Source organism: Argopecten irradians, chromosome 13 (assembly GCF_041381155.1).
Source record: "Argopecten irradians isolate NY chromosome 13, Ai_NY, whole genome shotgun sequence".
Lineage (NCBI taxonomy): Eukaryota > Metazoa > Mollusca > Bivalvia > Pectinida > Pectinidae > Argopecten > Argopecten irradians.
In genome coordinates, this window is record NC_091146.1 from 26,178,122 (window position 1) to 26,202,472 (window position 24,351).

Here is a 24,351-nt window from a genome sequence, read left to right on the forward strand (position 1 = left end):
TAGTAGTCTATCAAATTTTCTAAGTGAAGATTTTTATATCCCTACAAACTTTGAATCAGCTTCTCTATTCTATATTTGGAATGTTTTATGTAAATATGATGTCGCCGGTTTTACATCACGGAAAACATGAAATAAATATATAAGAGCAAAAAACAAATACAATTATTTCACTTTTTTTATTAAAGTCCTTTCCTCTTAAAATACAGCTCTCCGAACGACTCTTTTGAAGTTTGAACTTATTTATAACATTTTCCCTAAGTTGTTTTACCCAATAATAAGATGATTTATTATATGACTGGTGCTTTGCTGTACATTTTTGATTGCCAATAAGTTTTCTCGTCATAACATACGCTTCAATGTATCAATACCATTTCTGTAGGTTGACGACAATCTGTCGTATCCAAAGGTACGCCATTACTGAATGACTCTATTCCAGATACACCTGAGCTCGTAGATATAGCACTAATGTATTGTTTAAATAGTAATCCTTTATGATTTTAAATTCATTTATGTTGATTTTCACTCTGTAACCGAGAACCGAACGAAATTGTTCAAGCCTTCTTGGGGGGGGGGGGGGGGGGGGCCTCCTTTAAACATCAGTCAGACTCCCAGAATACAATATTTACAAGTTTATTTACAACACATAATACTAATTACAGTCATAGCAGCACATAACACGCACTCATACAACAGGCTCTCTCCATCTAACCTTATCATGATATATTCTGTACAGATGTTTTTTTATAACGATATAAAAATGTTCATCATATGGTTGCTTTCCATTGGTACAATCCACTGTTCCGAAATAATGTTCAGTACCACCGCACAGTATTGCCAATTTGCCGCTGTCAATGTCGCACAAAACAAGGTGAAGGTCACCCGGACCCGCCGGCTGAGGTGGAGGTCACAAAGGCCACGATGACGGTCACACAGACCAGACCTTCCAGTAAAGGTAAAGGTCACATAGACCTGACCTTCCAGTAAAGGTAAAGGTCACACAGACCTAGATGAAGGTCACACAATCAGACTTGCTAGTCAAGGAAGAGGTCACACAGACCCGTCACTAGTGAATGTAGAGGTCACACAGACCCGCTAGTAGTCGTAGAGGCCACAGAGACCCTCTGGTAAATGTAGGGGTCACACAGACCCGCTACTTGTCGTGGAGGTCACACAGACCTTCTGGTATATGTAGAGGTCACATTGGCTAGCGACGATATGACTTAAAGGCATATGTATCCATCAGTTTCTGGGTAGTTTTTTTGGAATATGGTTGTGCTGGTATCCATGGTTGTAGGCTGTGTATAAGTTTTCTTTTATTATCACCATGTGCTTTCATATAAGGGTAGAATTGCGTCTTAAAGTTAATATTGCATGTAAATGTTGACGTATCGAATAGTATCGAATAATTGATATGTAAACGAATGACTTATTTACCATTGTAGTATAGGGGGACATTGGGATTACCAAATGTAAGGCAATTTGCATTTCTATCTTATTTTGTTTATATTTTAATTTGAGTTTGCGTTGGAATAATATGACTGCTCTCTTTACAAATTGGTGCTGATATCATTCGGCTACCTTTATCAATTTATCCAATCCATATTATACTGTATATATGAAACACATTTTATGAATTCTCCAGAACTTCAGCAACGGAACCTCGTCGTATTTCTACTTAACGAATGACGCTTCGATTGGAAACATTAAAAACGTCCAAATATGGGCTTGGGGGCGATGCGGAGTTATGTTCCTGGTATCTGATGAGGGTTGTGATTATCGACGGAATAACTAAACATGCGTAAGTATGTATTGAGCATATGTATGCATAACAGAGATTTTGGTAAAATTGATTATGTTTCATAGTATTGTTTTCAGCTGATTTCTGTGCTTCTTGGTTATTTTTATTTAACATGTATTGTGATTAATGAATATACAATTTATTTTATTTTCATGTTATGTCACAAAAATACAAGAAAGTATTATCTACTAATTTCGTTTCTAAGATTACACTATATATCAACAGAGTTTATGAAGATTATTTAGATGAAGACATATTTATATTGTAAATGAGTAAATTTAATATTACTAATACCTGGTATATCTTTTTGTTTGGCCCTGAATCAACATGTGTTACCAAACCTGATATTAAATGACAAATGGCAAACTTGACTTTCTTCCGCACATCGTTACACGAAAGTTGGTGTATAAAACATTTCCAATTCAAAATATAATAAATAATGCTATATCATTTCAATTCTTTAATTACTCGTGGAAGGCTAACTTTTGTTGTAGTACAAGACTAAAATGTAACAGATGGCTCTCTATGGAGAAGGGGACGGGGCTAACCTGGTGTACATTGAAAGTGGGACAAAACAGCGACAGTACGGGGGATATATCTGAAGTGAGCGCCCGGAACATCATTGACGATAATCTATGGTTTTCATTGCTATTCCATCCCCAGTATAACAGGTTCACCAGGGTACAGAGACTTTGGTGTGTGGGTTCTCTGTTGTTCCTTTCGATGGTCGCCTCCGCCATGTTTTATGATACACCGGATGATACTACTCCATTTGTAAAGACAGCGTACTTTGAGATTGGTTATAAAGAGCTTTACACCGGATTCATATCAAGTGCTGTTACAGTGGTGCCTTCTTTGATTATGACCTTCATTTTCAGTAAAAGAAAACTACGAGGAGAGAAATTCCAACAAATCATGTATGATTGTGATGCTGTTCGCCCTTTTGGAAGACTGCCCTGGTGGTCGATCTTCTTGGCATATATTGTATGCCTAGTGTGCATCACGTCCGGATCTTTTGTTACACTACTGTATTCTTTGGAATGGGGACCGTCCCTTACAATTCAATGGATGTCAGCGTTTTTTATCGGCACAACAGAAAGCGTGATTTTTATTGAACCTGCAAAAGTAAGTTGAAAAATCTCTCGTTTTGGTTTTAAGCTTTGTATTCCGTATTTGCACGTTACCGGGTTATCTTCCCTTGTGGATAGGTATTGATTGTGACGTCATGCGTTTACGAGCGTAACGTCATACCTTTCGGCAATCTCTTACAGGGTGCATTTCGGTCCCCACAATATCACCTCTGTAAACGGCCGAGCGAAATTTAAGGATTTTTGAAAAAAAAACGTATTTCGGACGCATGCTCAATTCCTTATTACATTTTCTTTTCTATCATTTTCCTGTAAACGGCTGTTAGTTCTGACATAATGCAATTTGATCATTCAATATCACGACACAAAATAATGGATTATTTTGCGGATACACTAAATTTAATTGTAAGTAAATAGTCATGATTTTCATAAAACAGTCACTTTGACGTCTTATATAAAGGGAGCGCAATGTATTGAACAATCGTCATGCCGTGATATTCTGTGACCCGAGGTCAACAAACGGCTAGTCCGTTAGCCGTTGACAGAGATGCATGTGTGGACCGCAATGAACTCTGGAAGAAAACGATACCTACCAGCAAGGGAGCTTACTCTGTAATATGAAAAGACGGAATAACAAGAGTGTTAGATGACTATATTTGCACGCTTCATTGGAATTTATTTCCAGAAAATAATAAAAAGATGTATGTGCCGTAGCTTTGCAAACATTTTTCCATGCTAATTTGTCTTCGGGAATCTTAAGCTGTGGAAATCATTCAATCTATGAAAAGAAATTGTAATCACTACCTGGCATCATGGTCTGAACGCATGTAAAGACTTCACATCAATAAATAAAATCTAACCTAATCCAATAACAACTCAAGAACATAACATTAACAAATACATCTTTAAAAAGTATTTCCAGCTTGTCATTACCAAACAAATCCTATAAATCCATTTCCGCTCATATAAAATACATGTGACATGATACACAAACATTACAAGCTGAGGAACTGAGCATATCATCTCTCCGTCCATCGCTACACACTAACGACAACAAACACAACAGACCTCGGACACAGACAGACGCAGACTGACTGGATTCAAACAGCATGCATATATAGAACATAACCACGTGACGTGATCGCTGGATTCGCTAGTAAATAGCCGCATCACTCGCTGGATAATCTCTAACCAACATTAATTATCACGCAAACATCTACTGTCAACATAAATACACGTTATATAATTCTTATAACTGACTTTCCTTTACATTACATGTTCAAAATATCGTCTGCAACAACCGGAAGCACTAATAATACAAAATACGAAACTACGCTATCGGTTAGCTGTCATTATAATAATGGCTGCGCCCAGTAGCAGAAACACGTGCTCCAACACAATATAAACAGATACTATACACATGAGTATAATATAACATAATTTTTTTGTAGGCCTTAGTACTAGCTGTCTTGATTGTTTGCCTCTGTTCGGAGAAGACTGGAGAATATGACTTCCATTTCCCTCCAATTTCTGTATATCCAAAGATAAAGGATATTTATAACCAAGGTATGAAGTATATTCTAAAAATTCTTTACTCTTCATTCACATTTATTCTTTATTTTTAATATAAGGCTTTGGAATTATAAAAATAAATTATTAAAACATATTTCTAGACCGTTAGTTCAAAGCGACATCTATGTTAACATTCATAGGGAAACATATGCTAAGTAAAGATGGGAAGGGTACGATTTCTGATTGGTAAAGTGGAATTGCGTTCTGATTACTGGAATTTCCTTCGTATTACCCGCACCTGGGTATAGCCCGCGGGAAGCAAGTTCAGACATTTCCGATGATTTTGTAAAATAAGCTACAGATAACCCGCACCGGCAGATTTCTCGCGGGTTATACTTTGATGTTATCCTTGAAGTTTCGAAAGGAGTATGGATTTATTCAAATACATGTTAAGTTGTATTAATAAAATATTTGTGTTTGTTTTGAAATAGGTTTAAAATGAATATTCAATAGTTCATGTTAATATACTTTAGCATAATAATAGGTTAACCTGAGCTATTTAAAACGTATATGCCGCATATTTTTCAAACTTAGTAATAGTTTCCACAGATAGCCCGCACTATGCAACTTCTGGTGTAAAAACACCGTATAGCCCGCGAGCAATACGCAGGAAATAACGATAATGCTCTTAGCATGTCCAATAGAGACAGGTATTCAGAAATAATAGTCTGCATTGTCTAAGGATTATGTAAGAGTATATAATTGATATTTGATGCGGCATGGAGATTATTGTTCATATATTTACAGGAAATAGACAAGATTTTGTATCTCCATGCGACAAGCCGGAAACGACCGATCAATTGCGTCGTCGGTACACTATACGTATGGACCGAAAGCTCAACAAATTACTAAGAAACTTTGCTATGGGGTTGGCTTATGTATGTGTTCTTTTGGTCATTGCATCTCAACAAAACATTCCTGAAGTCAGCAGACAGAACTTACAAATTAAAAATTCCCTGAGAGCAACAGGAGAGGTAATAACATAACTCCATGAAACTGATTTCTACATTTGTATTTCTTAACCATTAAAGATGCTCCACCGCTGTAGATTGTTATTTTTTCTCTATCAAAAACAAGAGTAGACGAATTAGTATTTTTCTTCTGTTACAAAAGTTACTTACTTCATACCAATACCATTATTGAAAAATGTGAGCTTCTAATTGTATTTAAAGATAATATTTTTAAAACTAATTCATTTGCATTTCGAAAAAAACCTGTGGCGCTATGTCCTATATGGAATAAAATACTGATTGCGCATGTGCAAAACCAAAATGAATTATTTTATATGTATTTTGGTGTTTATTAGACACACACATACACGATTAAACATCAGTTATTGTTCAAATGATGAGTATCATCTATGCTCTGTCGGCAATAAAACATCTTTAAGATACAATTGGTGATAACAGAACATTATGTTATAAACGAAGAACCTCGGTGTGGACACACTGGCAGATATTATTGCTTATTTTAGACAGCCTGTGAGTATATATCATTGCATGCCGTACGTCGTCCTATCGACTTCTGGCGAAGGCTGAAGCTGATAGAAGTTGTAATAATAGTTTAACCTTCCCCAAACAGTCAGAGTCTTCCCCAAATCCGACTAGCATTCATTGACGCAACCATCTAAAATATAAACTCTCTTAATTGGTAAAGGATGTCTCGACGAATAACGAATATATAGACTTAAAATAGTCTTATAACTGTTAAAATGTTATTCATTTTGTCAGATAAAATCAATAGAGGATGTGTGGATGTATATTGAAACTGTTGTGCTACATCGCCTGTATCGCTCCGATTTTTACAATGGTGAAATCAAAACGTTCGATGACCTGAGGTTTTTTGAGAATAACGTAAAGATGGGTCCGTTGAGAATACGCCAAATTCGAGTTTCAGGTAAGTGTGGCATGTACATCGGCTTGTTCAAAGGTTGTAAATTAAATTTGATCGACGACATTTAAGATGCTTTTTATCATTAACCTCCAACAACCTAAATCTCGAAGAGTCCGAAAATTCAAGTCGTCATTGAGTACTATGTGTGCCGCTTTTCCATTTATTACGCCTGTATTTTTTTTTGCAACACCCTTCCCCAACGTAGCCTCTGTAGCGCGCTCGTTATACTTTGTATGTGATACTCCTTTACACGAAACGTTTCCTTATTACGCCTTCTATAACGAAATGAAGAGGGGTGTACTGGAATATGGTTGTCCTTCTTTCCGTCCGTCTGTCTGTCTGTAGACACAACTTTGTCTGGCAAACTCATCCTAAACTACTTGACATGTTTTGATAAAACGTCGAACAAAGAACCTTGACAAAAAGGAGAGTTGAGTAAACTATGTAGGGTTCTGTAATATCCCCTATTAATGGAAGTATTACTAATTAAAAGGCCAAATTAGCCCGAGTGGGGGTATTAGTCCGCCACTCTGGCGACAGTTCTTGTGCCGAACCTGGTTCATCTATTTCATCATATTCCTTTGATGCTTCTGTAGGACACTCATTATATTGTTTATGTGACACATCAATAGTGAGATGTTGTCAACAGAATACTTATATATTATTTGTAATACTTATTTGATGTTTTAGATACCTGTACAGCTCCGGCGTTGCCAAGGACTTATGGCATGCACTGTTTACCTGACTACGAGGCTGACACTGAAGACAAGGGTGTCTACACGGATGGTATAACATGTTTTAATATTCTGATAACACAATAATAAGGCTTATATATTGTTACCAATGTCAGTCCGTTCATATCCATATATTGTCACCAATGTCTTTCCGTTCATATCCATACAGTGTCACCCATGTCAGTCCGTTCATATAGGGATTGAATTGCGCTTTTATGTTAACCATGCTTGTATGGAGCAATTCCTCTAAGAATATATTCTATGTATATAACGCGCCCCATATTGAATATATTCTTAGAGGAATTGCTCCATACAAGCATGGTTAACATAAAAGCGAAATCCAATCCCTATATTTACACTCATACGACTTTTTTATTTATATTTTATGCTATAAAATCGTCATTTGAATTTGACGTAATTATTCAATAAAAGTCGGTCAAAAGTGGGAGGAGCTTACTCAATTGAACAGCGAAAGATGACTCTTCACGTAAGGTAGAATTATTCATCCGCGACGACAATAAAGTTCAATATTTCATTGTAAAATAAACATGACAAACAAAGTAAATTTCAGAGAAAATTTTATTTCATCAGATCAGAACTTTAAATATATATTAAATTTTGCTAAAAGTTAATATATAGCGTAATAACAAAAAAAAATGTAGTCGACCACATGTGTGAAGTCGGTGACCGTTTTTGTGCAGCGAGGCGAAGCTAACGCACGCTTACACACTGGAGTTTGCCGAAGTTGTCAAAACACCGATGTTAGCTCACGTGTTTGAGTAGCTCACGTGTTTGAGATTGTCGTCTGACTTGACGATATTACATCCTTGGCAGCCATGTGATTATATAATCTACGCTTAGATCCATTGCCATCTACACACGGAACATTTTCTCTTGTGTTTGATGGGTATCGTTACAATGTATTTGTGGTGACGCGTAACTGTCAATACGTGGATTACTAGCGGTGCATGTTTTATAATACACATGATTAAATTCTCAAAGAACAAAACAAGAGGATATATTTATAACAGACATCTGTCAGAGGGTCTCACGCACGTCCACCCCAAAGACGCGATCGTAGGATGAACACAGACACAGAGGTAATATTTACATTTGACAGCACTGAACGTCGCCCCGGTCGAGATATTTTCCCGTTTATTTATACAATTGTTAATTTTAAAGAATGTTGGTATCATATATAGATATAAAACATATATGTATTGTTTACATTTTCCGTAATGTTGTGTCAAAATGTAAACAAAGCCATGTGTTTCTTTTAAAAAAGTAGCCCCTTAACGTTGCAAAGAACATTTTCATACGCAAGTTCAAAGTTCAATGTTACCATGCAGTTATGGTAAACAAAATCGGCTAGTACTTGCGTATAGTGAACAAGCCTAGCAAGTGTAAATATATCCATATATTGTTACCAATGTCAGTCCGTTCATATCCATATATTGTTACCCATGTCAGTCCGTTCATATCCATATAGTGTTACCCATGTCAGTCCGTTCATATCCATATATTGTTACCAATGTCAGTCCGTTCATATCCATATAGTGTTACCAATGTCAGTCCGTTCATATCCATATAGTGTTACCCATGTCAGTCCGTTCATATCCATATAGTGTTACCCATGTCAGTCCGTTCATATCCATATAGTGTTACCAATGTCAGTTCGTTCATATCCATATATTGTTACCCATGTCAGTCCGATCATATCCATATATTGTTACCAATGTCAGTCCGTTCATATCCATACAGTGTTACCCATGGCAATTCGTTCAAATAATTATAATACATATTATATATCATATAATTATCTTTATTTGTGGTAGATGCTTGGTTTGTCATATTTCATCGCGTTATCGCTGATTCCAATTTCTTGTGTCAATCATATTGACATCTTAATTTAGTACCATATATTAAATCTGTTAAACTAATAAGACTTGCCCTTATTATGTACTCTATGTATTCAATCTTATTAAAATACAGATCTTTGTAACTAATCCGTTCAATAGAGGATCTGACAACATCCCATTTCCAAAGGTCATCTGGACGTGAACCCTAATGGAATGTTGTCAGATCCTTTCGTCGTGATAATAAAGATCTGTATTTGAAATAGATTATCTATATATTGTATCTGTATCATTGCAGGTTGGATCCCTTGGAACACATCTGATTTATGGGACGGTGTTGACACCCCATATCGATATCACTACACCAACCCAAATGAGGCACCCACGTACTGGGGTCTTTTTGGGACCTATAGTACAAGTGGGTATCTCGTTGATTTAGATATTATGCCAGATGAGGCAAACACTTTAGGAAAAGATCTGAAAAACAATGGATGGCTTGATCAGAAAACCCGCGCTATTTTCATAGAAATCTGTCTCATGAACAGAAATAATAGATTGTTTACACAAGTCCAAATCGTCTTCGAGCTCCCAAGTACAGGCGGAGTCTTCATGAATACAAAGGTCGTATCAGCCAATTTGTACCCGTACACCAATACATTTGACTTTATTGTTCTGGGTCTACAGTTAATGTTTGTAGTCACCATTTTTATCCGGCTTGTGTCACTGATCGTCAAGATGATAAAGACCAGAGGTCATTCCCTAGCAAGAGCGAGTCAAGTCTTTGACATCCTACATCTAGGGGTGTCCATCGCTGCAATGGTGTATTTTGTCTTGAGGTTCACCAGCACAATGAGTGTTCTCAACACCCTCAGACAAGACACGGGTAATGCTACTTTTACATTTTGAGTTATTTTCTGAGGTTAACAATATAAAATATCATTTAGATATATGGTAATTGTTCATAATGAGATAAACACAGTTTACATCTAGTGTATTAATAATCCGAAATAAAAGCCCAAATTGAATTCAAAGTAATATAAAAAATCCTTTTTTCATTTCATTTTTTTTTCAATTTCATTTTTAATTCAATTTTTTATTTAATTTCTTACAGAAAAGATATTATTTTCGTATCATATTCACATATAAGGGATATTTTATGACTGTAAACGTATTCAAATTGGCGGTACTTTTATTTTCACGCTGTCTTTGCAACGGAAAAAAGTGATATGTTTATTTCTAAAGAACGGAATTTTGATAACTGATATCCACACTAATAAAATATAATTGATCTTTAATCGCATATGCGCTAAAATAAGAAGGTCATCCTTATGAAACGAAACATTCAAAGTCATTGAAGCTATACTGATACTTTTCCCTAAGAAGAAAATGTCGATCAGTTGAAGTATTATTAGCATCCACCGTTCTTTAGTATGTTGTAGGCGGAAGTTTTTTTAACCGTTTTTAAATTTATTAATATCGTATAACTACAGACAAATCTAGCATCAGCAGCCCTTTCTGTGCGAAGCAGTCGGGGGAAAATCGATCTTTTTATGAAATAGTGATCCTCGTTAATTTCCTGATATGATTTGTTTACTTCTATTCCTTAGTCTATCCCGTCTTTGTATATTACAGAGTTAACACCCTTGCGGATATGTATCGATTGTTACGTCATTATGTTGTAAGCGCAATTTACGTCGTTTCTCCGAAAAGTATGACATTACGCTCGCAAACACATGACGACACAATCAATACCTACCCGCAAGGACAAGTGACTCTGTAATATACAAATACATAACACTAAAGTGAACAGTAGATAGTAAATCATGACTTCTACCAATGACGCTACACCCGTGGTAGTAGACCGGTATATTTTTATCATTAAAAACACATACTGTGTATTGCCCATCCTGGATAGAAAGATAAAACGTCTAACCTTTGTCTTCGATATTAGAAGATAAATTTAATATTTCAGCTTTCATCTAGTGGTATTTACTTTTATATAGTGTCTACCAGAATCTCAAATAATTATTAAACATAACGTCAGGTATTTGAGTCTCTCAGTCAGTTTGTCAAATTTTCGGAATGCATATACATTATACTTTGGTAACCTGACTTGTATTTTCGTTATTAATTACTATACGTATGTGACCTGCATTGTTATTATTTCGGCTGTTTTAATATCCTTTGTTTCCTAGATCAACATTTTAACAACAGATACTAGAGACAATTTTAGAGATGTGAAATAAGAAACTTATTGTTACCTTTTGTATTTTGCTGAATATCTTTTGCTGTCCCTTTATCAATGTTTCACATCAATGGTATAATCAATTATCGATTGTTTGAATTCGAAGTTTTATGTCTATGTGTTAATGCCCTTAAGCCTTGTTTTTGTTATTAACAGGATTCTACACGTCCTTTGGATGGGTTTTCCTATGGGATGAATACTACTCCATTAACCTTAGTATGGCTACCTTCATCGCTATCCTCAGCGTACTGAAGTATCTGTCATTTAACTTTCACCTGTTTCTGATGTACAAAACAATTCTGTCATTTCGATCCGAGGTTGTCCATTTTCTCATAACACTAGCCATTCTTATGGTAGGCTTCGCCAGTCTAATACATCTTATATATGGGCACAACGAAAGTGGTTTCAGTAGCATGGCGACCTCAATTTTGACTTTATTTCGAATGACAATTGGAATTATCAAGTTCCGGCATGACATAGTGGTGTTGGTAGAGGGTATTTTTATCATTATAGGAGTATACGCTTCAATTGCCACGATTCTTTTCATTAATCTTTTTGTCAGTTCATTGGATCATAGATTGTCATACATAAAGGAGTGTATTAGGAAAGGTTTGACATCATTCGACTCGTATCTTAGTAGTCATTTCTGGAACAGATTGGCCAACGTATTCACATTATGTGGAAATACACGTCGGGAACAAGGTTTGTAGAACATCTAAATATAAAATTAAAGTTATGGTGAACATATTGAAATGGTATTATTGATCATATTCTCGTTGTTTTTTTCTGTTGTTAACTCTAAACTATTACTTAGTTGTGAAATCAATTCATATTGTAATATTGATATTACTGAGATATGATTTCACAAAGGTCAAAATAGAATATTATATTCATCCAATGTATAGATTATCGACATATCAAATGAAGTTCTAAAAACAGTTTCATATGGCAAGGCAGAAACATTTTTTTTACATAAATATATATAAATTTCTTTCAATATGTCTTATTTCAGAGCATGAATGTGACACTGGTCTTCAGAAGGTTAGCATTAATAATTACTAACCACTATGGGAATGAAATCCTCAAATATTACTTATACAATACTTAATATAATTAAGAACTATTAAGAACTAACCCTGGACATTTAAAAATATCCAGTAGATCGTTAATGCTTTGCGTACATTCTGCTGAAATTCTCTAATGACAAAGTCCCGCTTTGAAACATCGCTGAATGTATGACGTCGCTTTAGTGTCGGACAGTATCATAACATTGTGATGATATGGTTACATTAACGTGGCATACTGTCAACCAATAGTTTGCATTATATCAATCTGATTAAAACACAGATTATTTTATGATCAATACGTTTGATAAGAGGATCTGACAACATCCCAGTAGGGGTCACGTTCTGGTGACCTTTAAAAAACGGCCAATCAGATTGCTGCTGCCAGAATCTTGACTGGAGAAGAAGTATTTAGAAAAAAGGTGTCCGAATTATTTTCATGTGCGTAGTCATCTTGCCAAAAGAGCACAACAAAGCAAAGTGTATATGTATGCTGGGTCGAAATGGCGTTATAAAATGACGTAGTAGGGTGTAGAAAATGTATTTGATCTGAAGTACACGTGGTAAAAAGGTCATCCGAACATAACCTTTTATGGGATGTTATCAGATACTTTATTGAACGGAGTGGCTATTAGGAACTGTATTGTAATCAGATTGCCATTCTATGTTACAAATATTATTATCAGTATTTTACTTTTCCGAATATTCATCAGTTTTACTTTAGGTTTCATGTTTCGTTAATTGATTTATGTCATTTTTTTAGAATCAAAAGGAAGAGGTAATCTGTGGTAGGTTTCTATCGAAAATCCTGAAGCGGTTTGAAGCTGATTCTATCCTAGAAAAATCAGCCCTAGAGTTGGTGCTATTACACCTGAAACGTAGATGTAGACGCAAAGCAACTTTTGACGGATGGCAGTACAGGTAAGATGTACCTACAGGTGTAATACTGAGTGGTATCATGCAATACACTCATTTGTCATGTGAACCTCGGAATCACAAATGTAATCAAACCTTGGGTTTTACAACATTTTGTTACCCACGGTATACTATACACTATACTATGTACATATGGACAAAGAAGTACAGTGGAACTTGGTTGATACGAACTCGGATAATTCGAAAACCCGGTTTAATACGTGGTACTTTGCCGGTCCCGGCCGAATCCTCTCTTTATCTTTGTTTAAAGAACTCGGATAATTCGAATTCGGAGATCTCGAAGAACTCTGATAATACGAAGTTAATGTTGGGTCCGAAAGACAAAAATCATTCATAAAATGTTCTTATAATTCGAAATGAGATTTTTTGGACAACGAGATCGCCGAAAATGCCGATTTCTTTTTCATAAATTTACCGTAGAACGCCATTTCAAAATAGATATATCGATTTTATTGTTATAATTTTGCAACTACCATCGGTGGTGTTGACATCTCTCTTGTTCACTTCGTTTTAAGAACATGGAACTAGTCTATATACACCAAATAAAGAGATCGTCAGAAGATATGAGAACTCGCTTAATAGAGCGAACACTCGGATAACTCGAAGTTTTATCTCGGTCCCTTCGAGTTCGTATTAACGTATCCGCTGTAATTCCAACCGTGTGGCAAAAGATTGTCACATTTTCAAGGCGATCTGCCCCTTTATCAAGACACACAAAACGAAACTATTACACAATATAACACGAACAGTAAAACGGGACAATGAAAGAAGACAAATATTTAATAGTACAACGGAGCGCAATAAACCCTTCGGCAAGTGGCAGCCGAATCTACCACAAAGTAGCCATGCTGTTCGGCAGAACGCTACAGAATGAGCGGTGGCTGGAAAGCGTGCCACTTGTACTATGTACATACATATATACTGTAGTAAAAGTAGGTAATATAAACCATGCCGGCAGCCCGGATATGATAAATTAATTCGTAATAGAAATTTGACAGTCCAGAAATTTAACAGTTTGGACTAGCGATGCATGTGTCTGGTCCATAAAACTCCAACTCACACATTTTCATTTTTTGGTGGGTGTTAGTGGGTGTGGAGATGGGGGCTGTGGGATGTGGTGGGATGAATATTCGACTAATATCTTTACTTGACTTGCGTGGAAAGTACACCTCTGATGCACAACCATGGTTCCAGGTATTCTATCGACTGGTCAAAGGAAGATAACACGTTGATAATGGAGTTCATTGGTGGTACGGTGTCCTGCAACATAGCCGTGGACAACTATTCTGTAACTGAAGCCTGTCGACGAGGAATTGTTCCATACGGTGAATCCACCCAACCTATCAGTATGGTATTTAAGATACACCAGTTAACAGGAAGTCCACGACTTGCATCAAGACAAAACGCCGTATCAATGGATACTAAACCAGTATCGATAGGTTCATAATCATATAAGCACTGGTACAATTTAGGAAAATAAAGGCGAATTTGTATCAAAAAACATTATATAGGGGTCATAGTATCGTTGGAATGACTAATTGAATGGTGGCTGGATAGCATATTATCATATTTGTGTCACTTCAAATAAGTATGTTTGGTGATACCTGTTAGTTTGAATAGTCACCCGGAGTGACACATTGGAGATGTTATTAGGATATCAGGTGTGTACGGTTGATATCAGATGTGTACGGTTGATATTAGGTGTGTAAGGTTGATACCAGATGTGTACCGTTGATATCAGGTGTGTACGGTTGATATCAGGTGTGTACGGTTGATATCAGATGTATAAGGTTGATATAAGGTGTGTACGGTTGATATCAGGTGTGTACGGTTGATATCAGGTGTGTAAGGTTGATATCAGTGTGTAAGGTTGATATCAGGTGTGTAAGGTTGATATCAGGTGTAAGGTTGATATCATGTGTGTAAGGTTGATATCAGGTGTGTAAGGTTGATATCAGGTGTGTAAGGTTGATACCAGATGTGTAAGGTTGATATCAGTGTGTGTAAGGTTTAATATCAGGTGTGTACGGTTGATATCAGATGTGTACGGTTGATATCAGGTGTGTAAGGTTGATACCAGGTGTGTAAGGTTGATACCAGGTGTGTAAGGTTGATATCAGGTGTGTAAGGTTGATACCAGGTGTGTAAGGTTGATATCAGGTGTGTAAGGTTTGATACCAGGTGTGTTAGGTTGATATTCAGGTGTGTAAGGTTGATATCAGTGTGTGTTACGGTTGATATCAGGTGTGTAAGGTTGATATCAGGTGTGTAAGGTTGATACCAGGTGTGTTAGGTTGATACCAGGTGTGTAAGGTTGATATCAGGTGTGTAAGGTTGATACCAGGTGTGTAAGGTTGATATCAGGTGTGTAAGGTTGATATCAGGTGTGTAAGGTTGATATCAGGTGTGTAAGGTTGATACCAGGTGTGTAAGGTTGATACCAGGTGTGAAGGTTGATATCAGGTGTGTAAGGTTGATACCAGGTGTGTAAGGTTGATATCAGGTGTGTAAGGTTGATATCAGGTGTGTTAGGTTGATACCAGGTGTGTAAGGTTGATATCAGGTGTGTAAGGTTGATATCAGGTGTGTTATGTTGATACCAGGTGTGTAAGGTTGATATCAGGTGTGTAAGGTTGATATCAGGTGTGTTAGGTTGATACCATGTGTGTAAGGTTGATATCAGGTGTGTAAGGTTGATATCAGGTGTGTAAGGTTGATACCAGGTGTTGATGTAAGGTTGATATCAGGTGTGTGTAAGGTTGATATCAGGTGTGTTAGGTTGATATCATGTGTGTAAGGTTGATATCAGGTGTGTAAGGTTGATACCAGGTGTGTAAGGTTGATATCAGGTGTGTAAGGTTGATATCAGGTGTGTAAGGTTGATATCAGGTGTGTTAGGTTGATACCAGGTGTGTAAGGTTGATATCAGGTGTGTAAGGTTGATATCAGTGTGTGTAAGGTTGATATCAGGTGTGTAAGGTTGATATCAGGTGTGTAAGGTTGATATCAGGTGTGTAAGGTTGATATCAGGTGTGTAAGGTTGATATCAGGTGTGTAAGGTTGATATCAGGTGTGTAAGGTTGATATCAGGTGTGTAAGGTTGATATCAGGTGTGTAGTTTATCAGGTTGTGTAAGGTTGATATCAGGTGTGTATAGGTTGATATCAGGTGTGTAAGGTTGATATCAGGTGTGTAAGGTTGATACCAGGTGTGTTAGGTTGATATCAGGTGTGTAAGGTTGATATCAGGTGTGTAAGGTTGATATCAGGTGTGTAAGGTTGATATCAGGTGTGTAAGGTTGATATCAGGTGTGTAAGGTTGATATCAGTTGTGTAAGGTTGATACCAGGTGTGTAAGGTTGATACCAGGTGTGTAAGGTTGATATCAGGTGTGTAAGGTTGATATCAGGTGTGTAAGGTTGATATCAGGTGTGTAAGGTTGATATCATTGTGTGTAAGGTTGATATCAGGTGTGTAAGGTTGATATCAGGTGTGTAAGGTTGATACCAGGTGTGTAAGGTTGATATCAGGTGTGTAAGGTTGATACCAGGTGTGTAAGGTTGATATATGTGTAATTTGATATCAGGTGTGTAAGGTTGATATCAGGTGTGTTAGGTTGATATCAGGTGTGTAAGGTTGATATCAGGTGTGTAAGGTTGATATCAGGTGTGTAAGGTTGATATCAGGTGTGTAAGGTTGATATCAGGTGTGTAGGTTGATATCAGGTGTGTAAGGTTGATATCAGGTGTGTAAGGTTGATATCAGGTGTGTAAGGTTGATATCAGGTGTGTAAGGTTGATACCAGGTGTGTAAGGTTGATATCAGGTGTGTAAGGTTGATACCAGGTGTGTAAGGTTGATATCAGGTGTGTTAGGTTGATATCAGGTGTATAAGGTTGATATCAGGTGTGTAAGGTTGATATCAGGTGTGCTATGTTGATACCATGTGTGTAAGATTGATATCAGGTGTGTAAGGTTGATATCAGGTGTGTAAGGTTGATATCAGGTGTGTAAGGTTGATACCAGGTGTGTAAGGTTGATATCATGTGTGTAAGGTTGATATCAGGTGTGTAAGGTTGATATCAGGTGTGTAAGGTTGATATCAGGTGTGTAAGGTTGATACCAGGTGTGTAAGGTTGATATCAGGTGTGTAAGGTTGATACCAGGTGTGTAAGGTTGATATCAGGTGTGTAAGGTTGATATCAGGTGTGTAAGGTTGATACCAGGTGTGTAAGGTTGATATCAGGTGTGTAAGGTTGATATCATGTGTGTTAGGTTGATACCAGGTGTGTAAGGTTGATATCAGGTGTGTAAGGTTGATACCAGGTGTGTAAGGTTGATACCAGGTGTGTAAGGTTGATATCAGGTGTGTAAGGTTGATACCAGGTGTGTAAGGTTGATACCAGGTGTGTAAGGTTGATATCTATTCAGGTGTGTAAGGTTGATATCATGTGTGTAAGGTTGATACCAGGTGTGTAAGGTTGATATCAGGTGTGTAAGGTTGATATCAGGTGTGTAAGGTTGATATCAGGTGTGTGTAAGGTTGATATCAGGTGTGTGTAAGGTTGATATCAGGTGTGTAAGGTTGATATCAGGTGTGTAAGGTTGATATCAGGTGTGTAAGGTTGATATCAGGTGTGTAAGGTTGATACCAGGTGTGTGTAAGGTTGATATCAGGTGTGTAAGGTTGATATCAGGTGTGTTAGGTTGATATCAGGTGTGTAAGGTTGATATCAGGTGTGTAAGGTTGATATCAGGTGTGTAAGGTTGATACCAGGTGTGTAAGGTTGATATCAGGTGTGTAAGGTTGATATCAGGTGTGTTAGGTTGATATCAGGTGTGTAAGGTTGATATCAGGTGTGTAAGGTTGATATCAGGTGTGTAAGGTTGATATCAGGTGTGTTAGGTTGATATCAGGTGTGTAAGGTTGATATCAGGTGTGTAAGGTTGATATCAGGTGTGTAAGGTTGATATCAGGTGTGTAAGGTTGATATCAGGTGTGTAAGGTTGATATCAGGTGTGTAAGGTTGATATCAGGTGTGTGTAAGGTTGATATCAGGTGTGTTAGGTTGATACATGTGTGTTAAGGTTGATACCAGGTGTGTTAAGGTTGATATCAGGTGTGTAAGGTTGATACCAGGTGTGTAAGGTTGATATCAGGTGTGTAAGGTTGATACCAGGTGTGTAAGGTTGATACCAGGTGTGTAAGGTTGATACCAGGTGTGTAAGGTTGATATCAGGTGTGTTAGGTTGATACCAGGTGTGTAAGGTTGATATCAGGTGTGTAAGGTTGATATCAGGTGTGTTAGGTTGATATCAGGTGTGTAAGGTTGATATCAGGTGTGTAAGGTTGATATCAGGTGTGTTAGGTTGATATCAGTGTGTAAGGTGATATCAGGTGTGTAAGGTTGATATCAGGTGTGTTAGGTTGATATCAGGTGTGTAAGGTTGATATCAGGTGTGTAAGGTTGATATCAGGTGTGTAAGGTTGATATCAGGTGTGTTAGGTTGATATATCAGGTGTGTAAGGTTGATATCAGGTGTGTAAGGTTGATACCAGGTGTGTTAGGTTGATACCAGGTGTGTAAGGTTGATATCAGGTGTGTAAGGTTGATACCAGGTGTGTAAGGTTGATACCAGGTGTGTAAGGTTGATATCAGGTGTGTAAGGTTGATACCAGGTGTGTAAGGTTGATATCAGGTGTGTAAGGTTGATATCAGGTGTGTTAGGTTGATACCAGGTGTGTAAGGTTGATACCAGGTGTGTAAGGTTGATATCAGGTGTGTAAGGTTGATACCAGGTGTGTAAGGTTGATATCAGGTGTGTAAGGTTGATATTAGGTGTGTAAGGTTGATACCAGGTGTGTTAGGTTGATACCAGGTGTGTAAGGTTGATATCAGGTGTGTAAGGTTGATACCAGGTGTGTAAGGTTGATATCAGGTGTGTAAGGTTGATATCAGGTGTGTAAGGTTGATACCAGGTGTGTAAGGTTGATATCAGGTGTGTAAGGTTGATATCAGGTGTGTAGGTTGATATCAGGTGTGTAAGGTTGATACCAGGTGTGTAAGGTTGATATCAGGTGTGTAAGGTTGATATCAGGTGTGTAAGGTTGATATACCAGGTGTGTAAGGTTGATATCAGGTGTGTTAGGTTGATACCAGGTGTGTTAAGGTTGATACCAGGTGTGTAAGGTTGTACCAGGTGTGTAGGTTGATACCAGGTGTGTAAGGTTGATATCAGGTGTGTAAGGTTGATACCAGGTGTGTAAGGTTGATATCAGGTGTGTAAGGTTGATATCAGGTGTGTAAGGTTGATATCAGGTGTGTAAGGTTGATATCAGGTGTGTAAGGTTGATACCAGGTGTGTAAGGTTGATATCAGGTGTGTAAGGTTGATATCAGGTGTGTAAGGTTGATATCAGGTGTGTAAGGTTGATATCAGGTGTGTTAGGTTGATACCAGGTGTGTAAGGTTGATACCAGGTGTGTAAGGTTGATACCAGGTGTGTAAGGTTGATATCAGGTGTGTAAGGTTGATACATACCAGGTGTGTAAGGTTGATATCAGGTGTGTTAGGTTGATACCAGGTGTGTAAGGTTGATACCAGGTGTGTGTAAGGTTTATACCAGGTGTGTAAGGTTGATACCAGGTGTGTTAGGTTGATACCATGTGTGTAATGTTGATATCAGGTGTGTAAGGTTGATATCAGGTGTGTAAGGTTGATACCAGGTGTGTTAGGTTGATACCAGGTGTGTAAGGTTGATACCAGGTGTGTAAGGTTGATACCAGGTGTGTAAGGTTGATACCAGGTGTGTAAGGTTGATACCAGGTGTGTAAGGTTGATACCAGGTGTGTAAGGTTGATATCAGGTGTGTAAGGTTGATACCAGGTGTGTAAGGTTGATATCAGGTGTGTGTAAGGTTGATATCAGGTGTGTAAGGTTGATACCAGGTGTGTAAGGGTGATATCAGGTGTGTAAGGTTGATATCAGGTGTGTAAGGTTGATACCAGGTGTGTAAGGTTGATATCAGGTGTGTAATGTTGATATCAGGTGTGTAAGGTTGATACCAGGTGTGTAAGGTTGATATCAGGTGTGTAAGGTTGATATCATGTGTGTGTAAGGTTTGATATCAGGTGTGTAAGGTTGATATCAGGTGTGTAAGGTTGATATACCAGGTGTGTAAGGTTGATATCAGGTGTGTAAGGTTGATATCAGGTGTGTAAGGTTGATACCAGGTGTGTAGGTTGATACCAGGTGTGTAAGGTTGATATCAGGTGTGTAAGGTTGATACCAGGTGTGTTAAGGTTGATATCAGGTGTGTTAGGTTGATACCAGGTGTGTATAAGGTTGATATCAGGTGTGTAAGGTTGATATCAGGTGTGTTAGGTTGATATCAGGTGTGTAGGTTGATACAGGTGTGTAAGGTTGATACCAGTGTGGTAGGTTGATATCAGGTGTGTAAGGTTGATACCAGGGTGTGTAAGGTTGATATCCAGGTGTGTAGGTTGATATCAGGTGTGTTATGTTGATATCAGGTGTGTAAGTGTTGATATCAGTGTGTGTTAGTGTTTGATAACAGGTGGTGTATAGTTTGATACATGGTGTGTGTAAGGTTGATATCAGTGTGTAAGTTTCGAATTGTTAAGGTTGATATCAGGTGTGTAAGGTTGATATCAGGTGTGTAAGGTTGATATCAGGGTGTGTATATGTGTAATCAGGTGTGTAAAGGTTGATATTCAGGTGCTCTAATTCGTAATTTTCCGTCTTTGCATATTACAGTGTTACCTCCCTTACGAGTAGGTATCCATTGTGACGTCATTATTTAGTGAGTGAAACTCATGTCTCTGAAAAGTATGACAATCAATACCTAACCGCAAGTGCAGATAACTCAGAAATAAGCAAATTCAGAATAGCAGGTTAGCGTTTGATCAGACGCCCGATCACTTGGGCTTCCTACTGGCACTCCGATTACCTATGACTCTTAAGATCGCACTCGTGAAATGTAGATATAAGACTTATTAAAAAAACATGTAAAATAACTATTGTTATTTGTATACTTTCCCTATCATATCCTTATTTTTTATTTTGTAGGTTTATATATCCGCTTTCATCTCACGGTTCCCACACTACGTGTTGGCTGTCACCTCTGACCTTTGGTCTGGTATTCCAACTACCGTTCAGCAGAACAGTGCGATTGAGTACACCCTCACTAAATCTGGCGACGTCTTCTACCTCCCCGGGATGTGTAAGAAGATTGCCGTGATGTTTCCTGAGGCTTGTGTTTCGCGAGACACGGAAATAACAATATTGGTAATAAACGACATTTAAGATTTCATTTGATTATTTGAACCCATATTTGCAGGCATACTACAAAATGTTAATATCTAAATAATCGAAAATGAAATCATCAATGCACCTGCTCTCAACATCAAATGTCTGTGTGAGCATTTCCTCCCTCCTACTCCACATCGATTTCCAGTTGTACATTTCTTTATATCAAATCAGTGCAGATTGAAGTAAATCAATCTACTCACTCATGATTTTTTTTACAAACCCATGCATAAGTGACATTTGAAACCAAAAACAAATTAATTTCAGTATGTAATATTGATTTTCACAGCTAGAGCCCAGAGAGAAGTTCCACATGCTGCATGTAAACTTATAGTTATACAGATATCCCCTATATATATCTTTCAGCTGGAGCGTGGGGATGATTTCCCCATACTGCATTTCTTGGCCAGTGGTGACATATCAGGACCTATAGCTGTTCAGTTCAGGAGGAAAAGAAACATATCGACAGGTGGTATTTATGTATTTTTTCATTAAACAGGAAACTGTGATTAATAAATTCATGCAAGAATCTAGTAGATTGCATAAGGTAACATTGCACACAAAAACATAGATAAACCATAGTCAAACTAGTTAATTGTGAAATACAGAGGGCCTAATAAATTATGTTACATATTCCAAGTTTAATATTTTGTTTAATACAGAATGTAAAGCACTAGAATTTCATTTGCTAATCGTCTGCAATTATAAATTCAATATTATGAACAACTGAACATCTTGCATTATCTGCAATGTATGTGTTTTTATTTACGTGCCAATGTTCTAAAGGTGATGACGTTATTATGACGTCACTGCTTTTCAGCAGAAGCAAATCATTCCTTAATATTATTGATATAAAACAACTGTTGATTGCATGCCTTCGTGTACTAAAATATAATTGTTGTTGCACATATATGTCACAATTACAGTTTTGTACATTACGTTATCTATATATCAGAAGAATTAGGTATGATTGTTGCTACAGGAAATGACTCCGAATTTAAGCTAATGACAAAGGAGGGCGATCTGGAGTGGAAAGAAGGAACTCCTGGGGCACGGACATTCCAAACGGACTTAAGCGTCCAGATTGTCTACTTGAAGGAGAGGTGAGACGTTCTTATAAATCATACAATTTAGTGTGATAATATCATATCATAATTTCTTTCATACCTACACGTGTAATACTGGTTGGTCCAGGGCAATACACTCATGTCGCCTGAGGCTGTATTGCATGGCTACCCATACAATAAAGCCTCGTGACGTCACGGCGTCAACAAAATATCTATTTCCTCGGTAAAATTTTAACATTTGTTCCACAAATATGACTATTTTTACTATAAAAGATGCAAACAACGGAAATTGTGTTGAAAATATCACGTAATCTTTCATGTATGGAAAATTGACTTCCAGTCGTGGATTTCTTCGAATTTATTTTAAAATGGCGGGATATTATAGTTGTAAAATTGCAATAAAAGGTCGAGGTATGAAAGAAAAATACTCTTTCATAAGTGGATATGAAGGATAGGGATATTCTACCCTCGGGATCATAAAATGTTGCAAAACCCTCGGCAAGCCTCGGGTTTTACTACATTTTGTGACCCTCGGGTAGAATATCCCTATCCTTCATATCCACATATGAAAGAGTCTTATAATCCAACGCTGCACATCTACACAAAGGCAGCATGGGTGCATGTTAGTTAAATATGATACAATGTCAACGGAAAATCAGAGCAGTTATACCAGAACAAAGCATCACGCTATGATGTTTGATTCACTAAAACAATGAAATCCAAAGAAGCATTTGTTTTGTTAAATTACAAAAGTGATTCATCTTATCTGAATTAATATGAAAACATGCATTTTTGTTCTTGAATTCCCTTTATTATTATTCTCTTCATTTCTCTCACTTAGCGTGAAGACGTCGATCACTGTGTGTAAATCAGACTATGTAAGGGTAAGTACTTCAAATCATAAATAATTCACGCAGTGTTTAAACTATATCAATGGTTAATCTCCAAACTTCATCGTACATAAAATATGTTGTTAATAATTAAAATGCCACTGAAAAGTGTTAAGAAGTTTCAATCACTTATTAACATATCTTATTAACGTTTATGTTTTTTACTCTGAACTTTTCTAAAATCCACATCCATACGAAATTGCAAAACTTTAAAAAGATGACTTTGAGGATGCTTAAAATGTTTCTATCATTTTTGAAAACGTCCGTTGCCTTAGTAGTAAAAAAACAACTTCCGTTTTGTAGAAATACAGATATTAGTGTATTTGATAATAAAATGAAATCGGAAGAATGTATTTTTATGAAATGCAATGGTACGGCTACGAGTGTGTTTTGGGGGCATTTTGTTACGGTTGCCATTACAATTACCAATCTATATCTTTATCATTTCAGCTGTTACACAAGAAGAAGTATCTGGGTAAGTGTAGATTGTTTATCGAAATAAGATCCACTAAATAAATCAATTTTTAGCATCATAATGTCGCAGATATACACATATCCTTATACTTTGAATTTCTAAAATATTATATGATAATTGACAATTAAACATGACAAAAGATAGAAGTATCGTTTATAATTAAAGGTATTATGATGCCATTTCAGATCAGCAAAGGGGACTTCTGTTGTGCATCTACAACAAAACTATCCCAACACAGCACTGGCGTAAGATTGGACGAAATCTCGGATTCTCACAAAAGTGGCTGACAGAACTGGAAGTCCACAAACCGAGGACCCTAGAAGAAAAGGCATGTGTTGTTCTACAACAATGGCTGAGGGAAAACAAAGGACGAAATTTCTTCGATGTTCGCGAACTTTGGATGTGA

The 24,351-nt window shown here is 37.1% G+C and overlaps 1 protein-coding gene across 1 annotated transcript; it reads left to right on the plus strand.

Annotated features, from left to right (window-relative positions):
• Positions 1–768: 768 nt before the first annotated feature.
• Positions 769–24,351, plus strand: LOC138305762 (uncharacterized). Its single transcript, XM_069246036.1, has 15 exons — positions 769–952; positions 5,206–5,432; positions 6,189–6,354; positions 7,042–7,137; positions 9,240–9,824; positions 11,343–11,888; positions 12,199–12,227; positions 13,023–13,171; positions 14,381–14,615; positions 21,274–21,492; positions 21,880–21,982; positions 22,496–22,616; positions 23,422–23,464; positions 23,921–23,945; positions 24,131–24,351. Exons 1-15 carry the CDS (start codon positions 769–771, stop codon positions 24,349–24,351), a joined length of 2,949 nt encoding a protein of 982 aa, XP_069102137.1.

Bases quoted from the DNA above. Each gene is read 5' to 3' on its own strand.
- LOC138305762 (XM_069246036.1), top strand. From the start codon at position 769: ATGGTTGCTTTCCATTGGTACAATCCACTGTTCCGAAATAATGTTCAG. The intron at 953-5,205 runs GTAAAGGTCACA...ATATATTTACAG, and splicing joins GACCAGACCTTCCAGTAAAG to GAAATAGACAAGATTTTGTA. The intron at 11,889-12,198 runs GTTTGTAGAACA...GTCTTATTTCAG, and splicing joins AAATACACGTCGGGAACAAG to AGCATGAATGTGACACTGGT.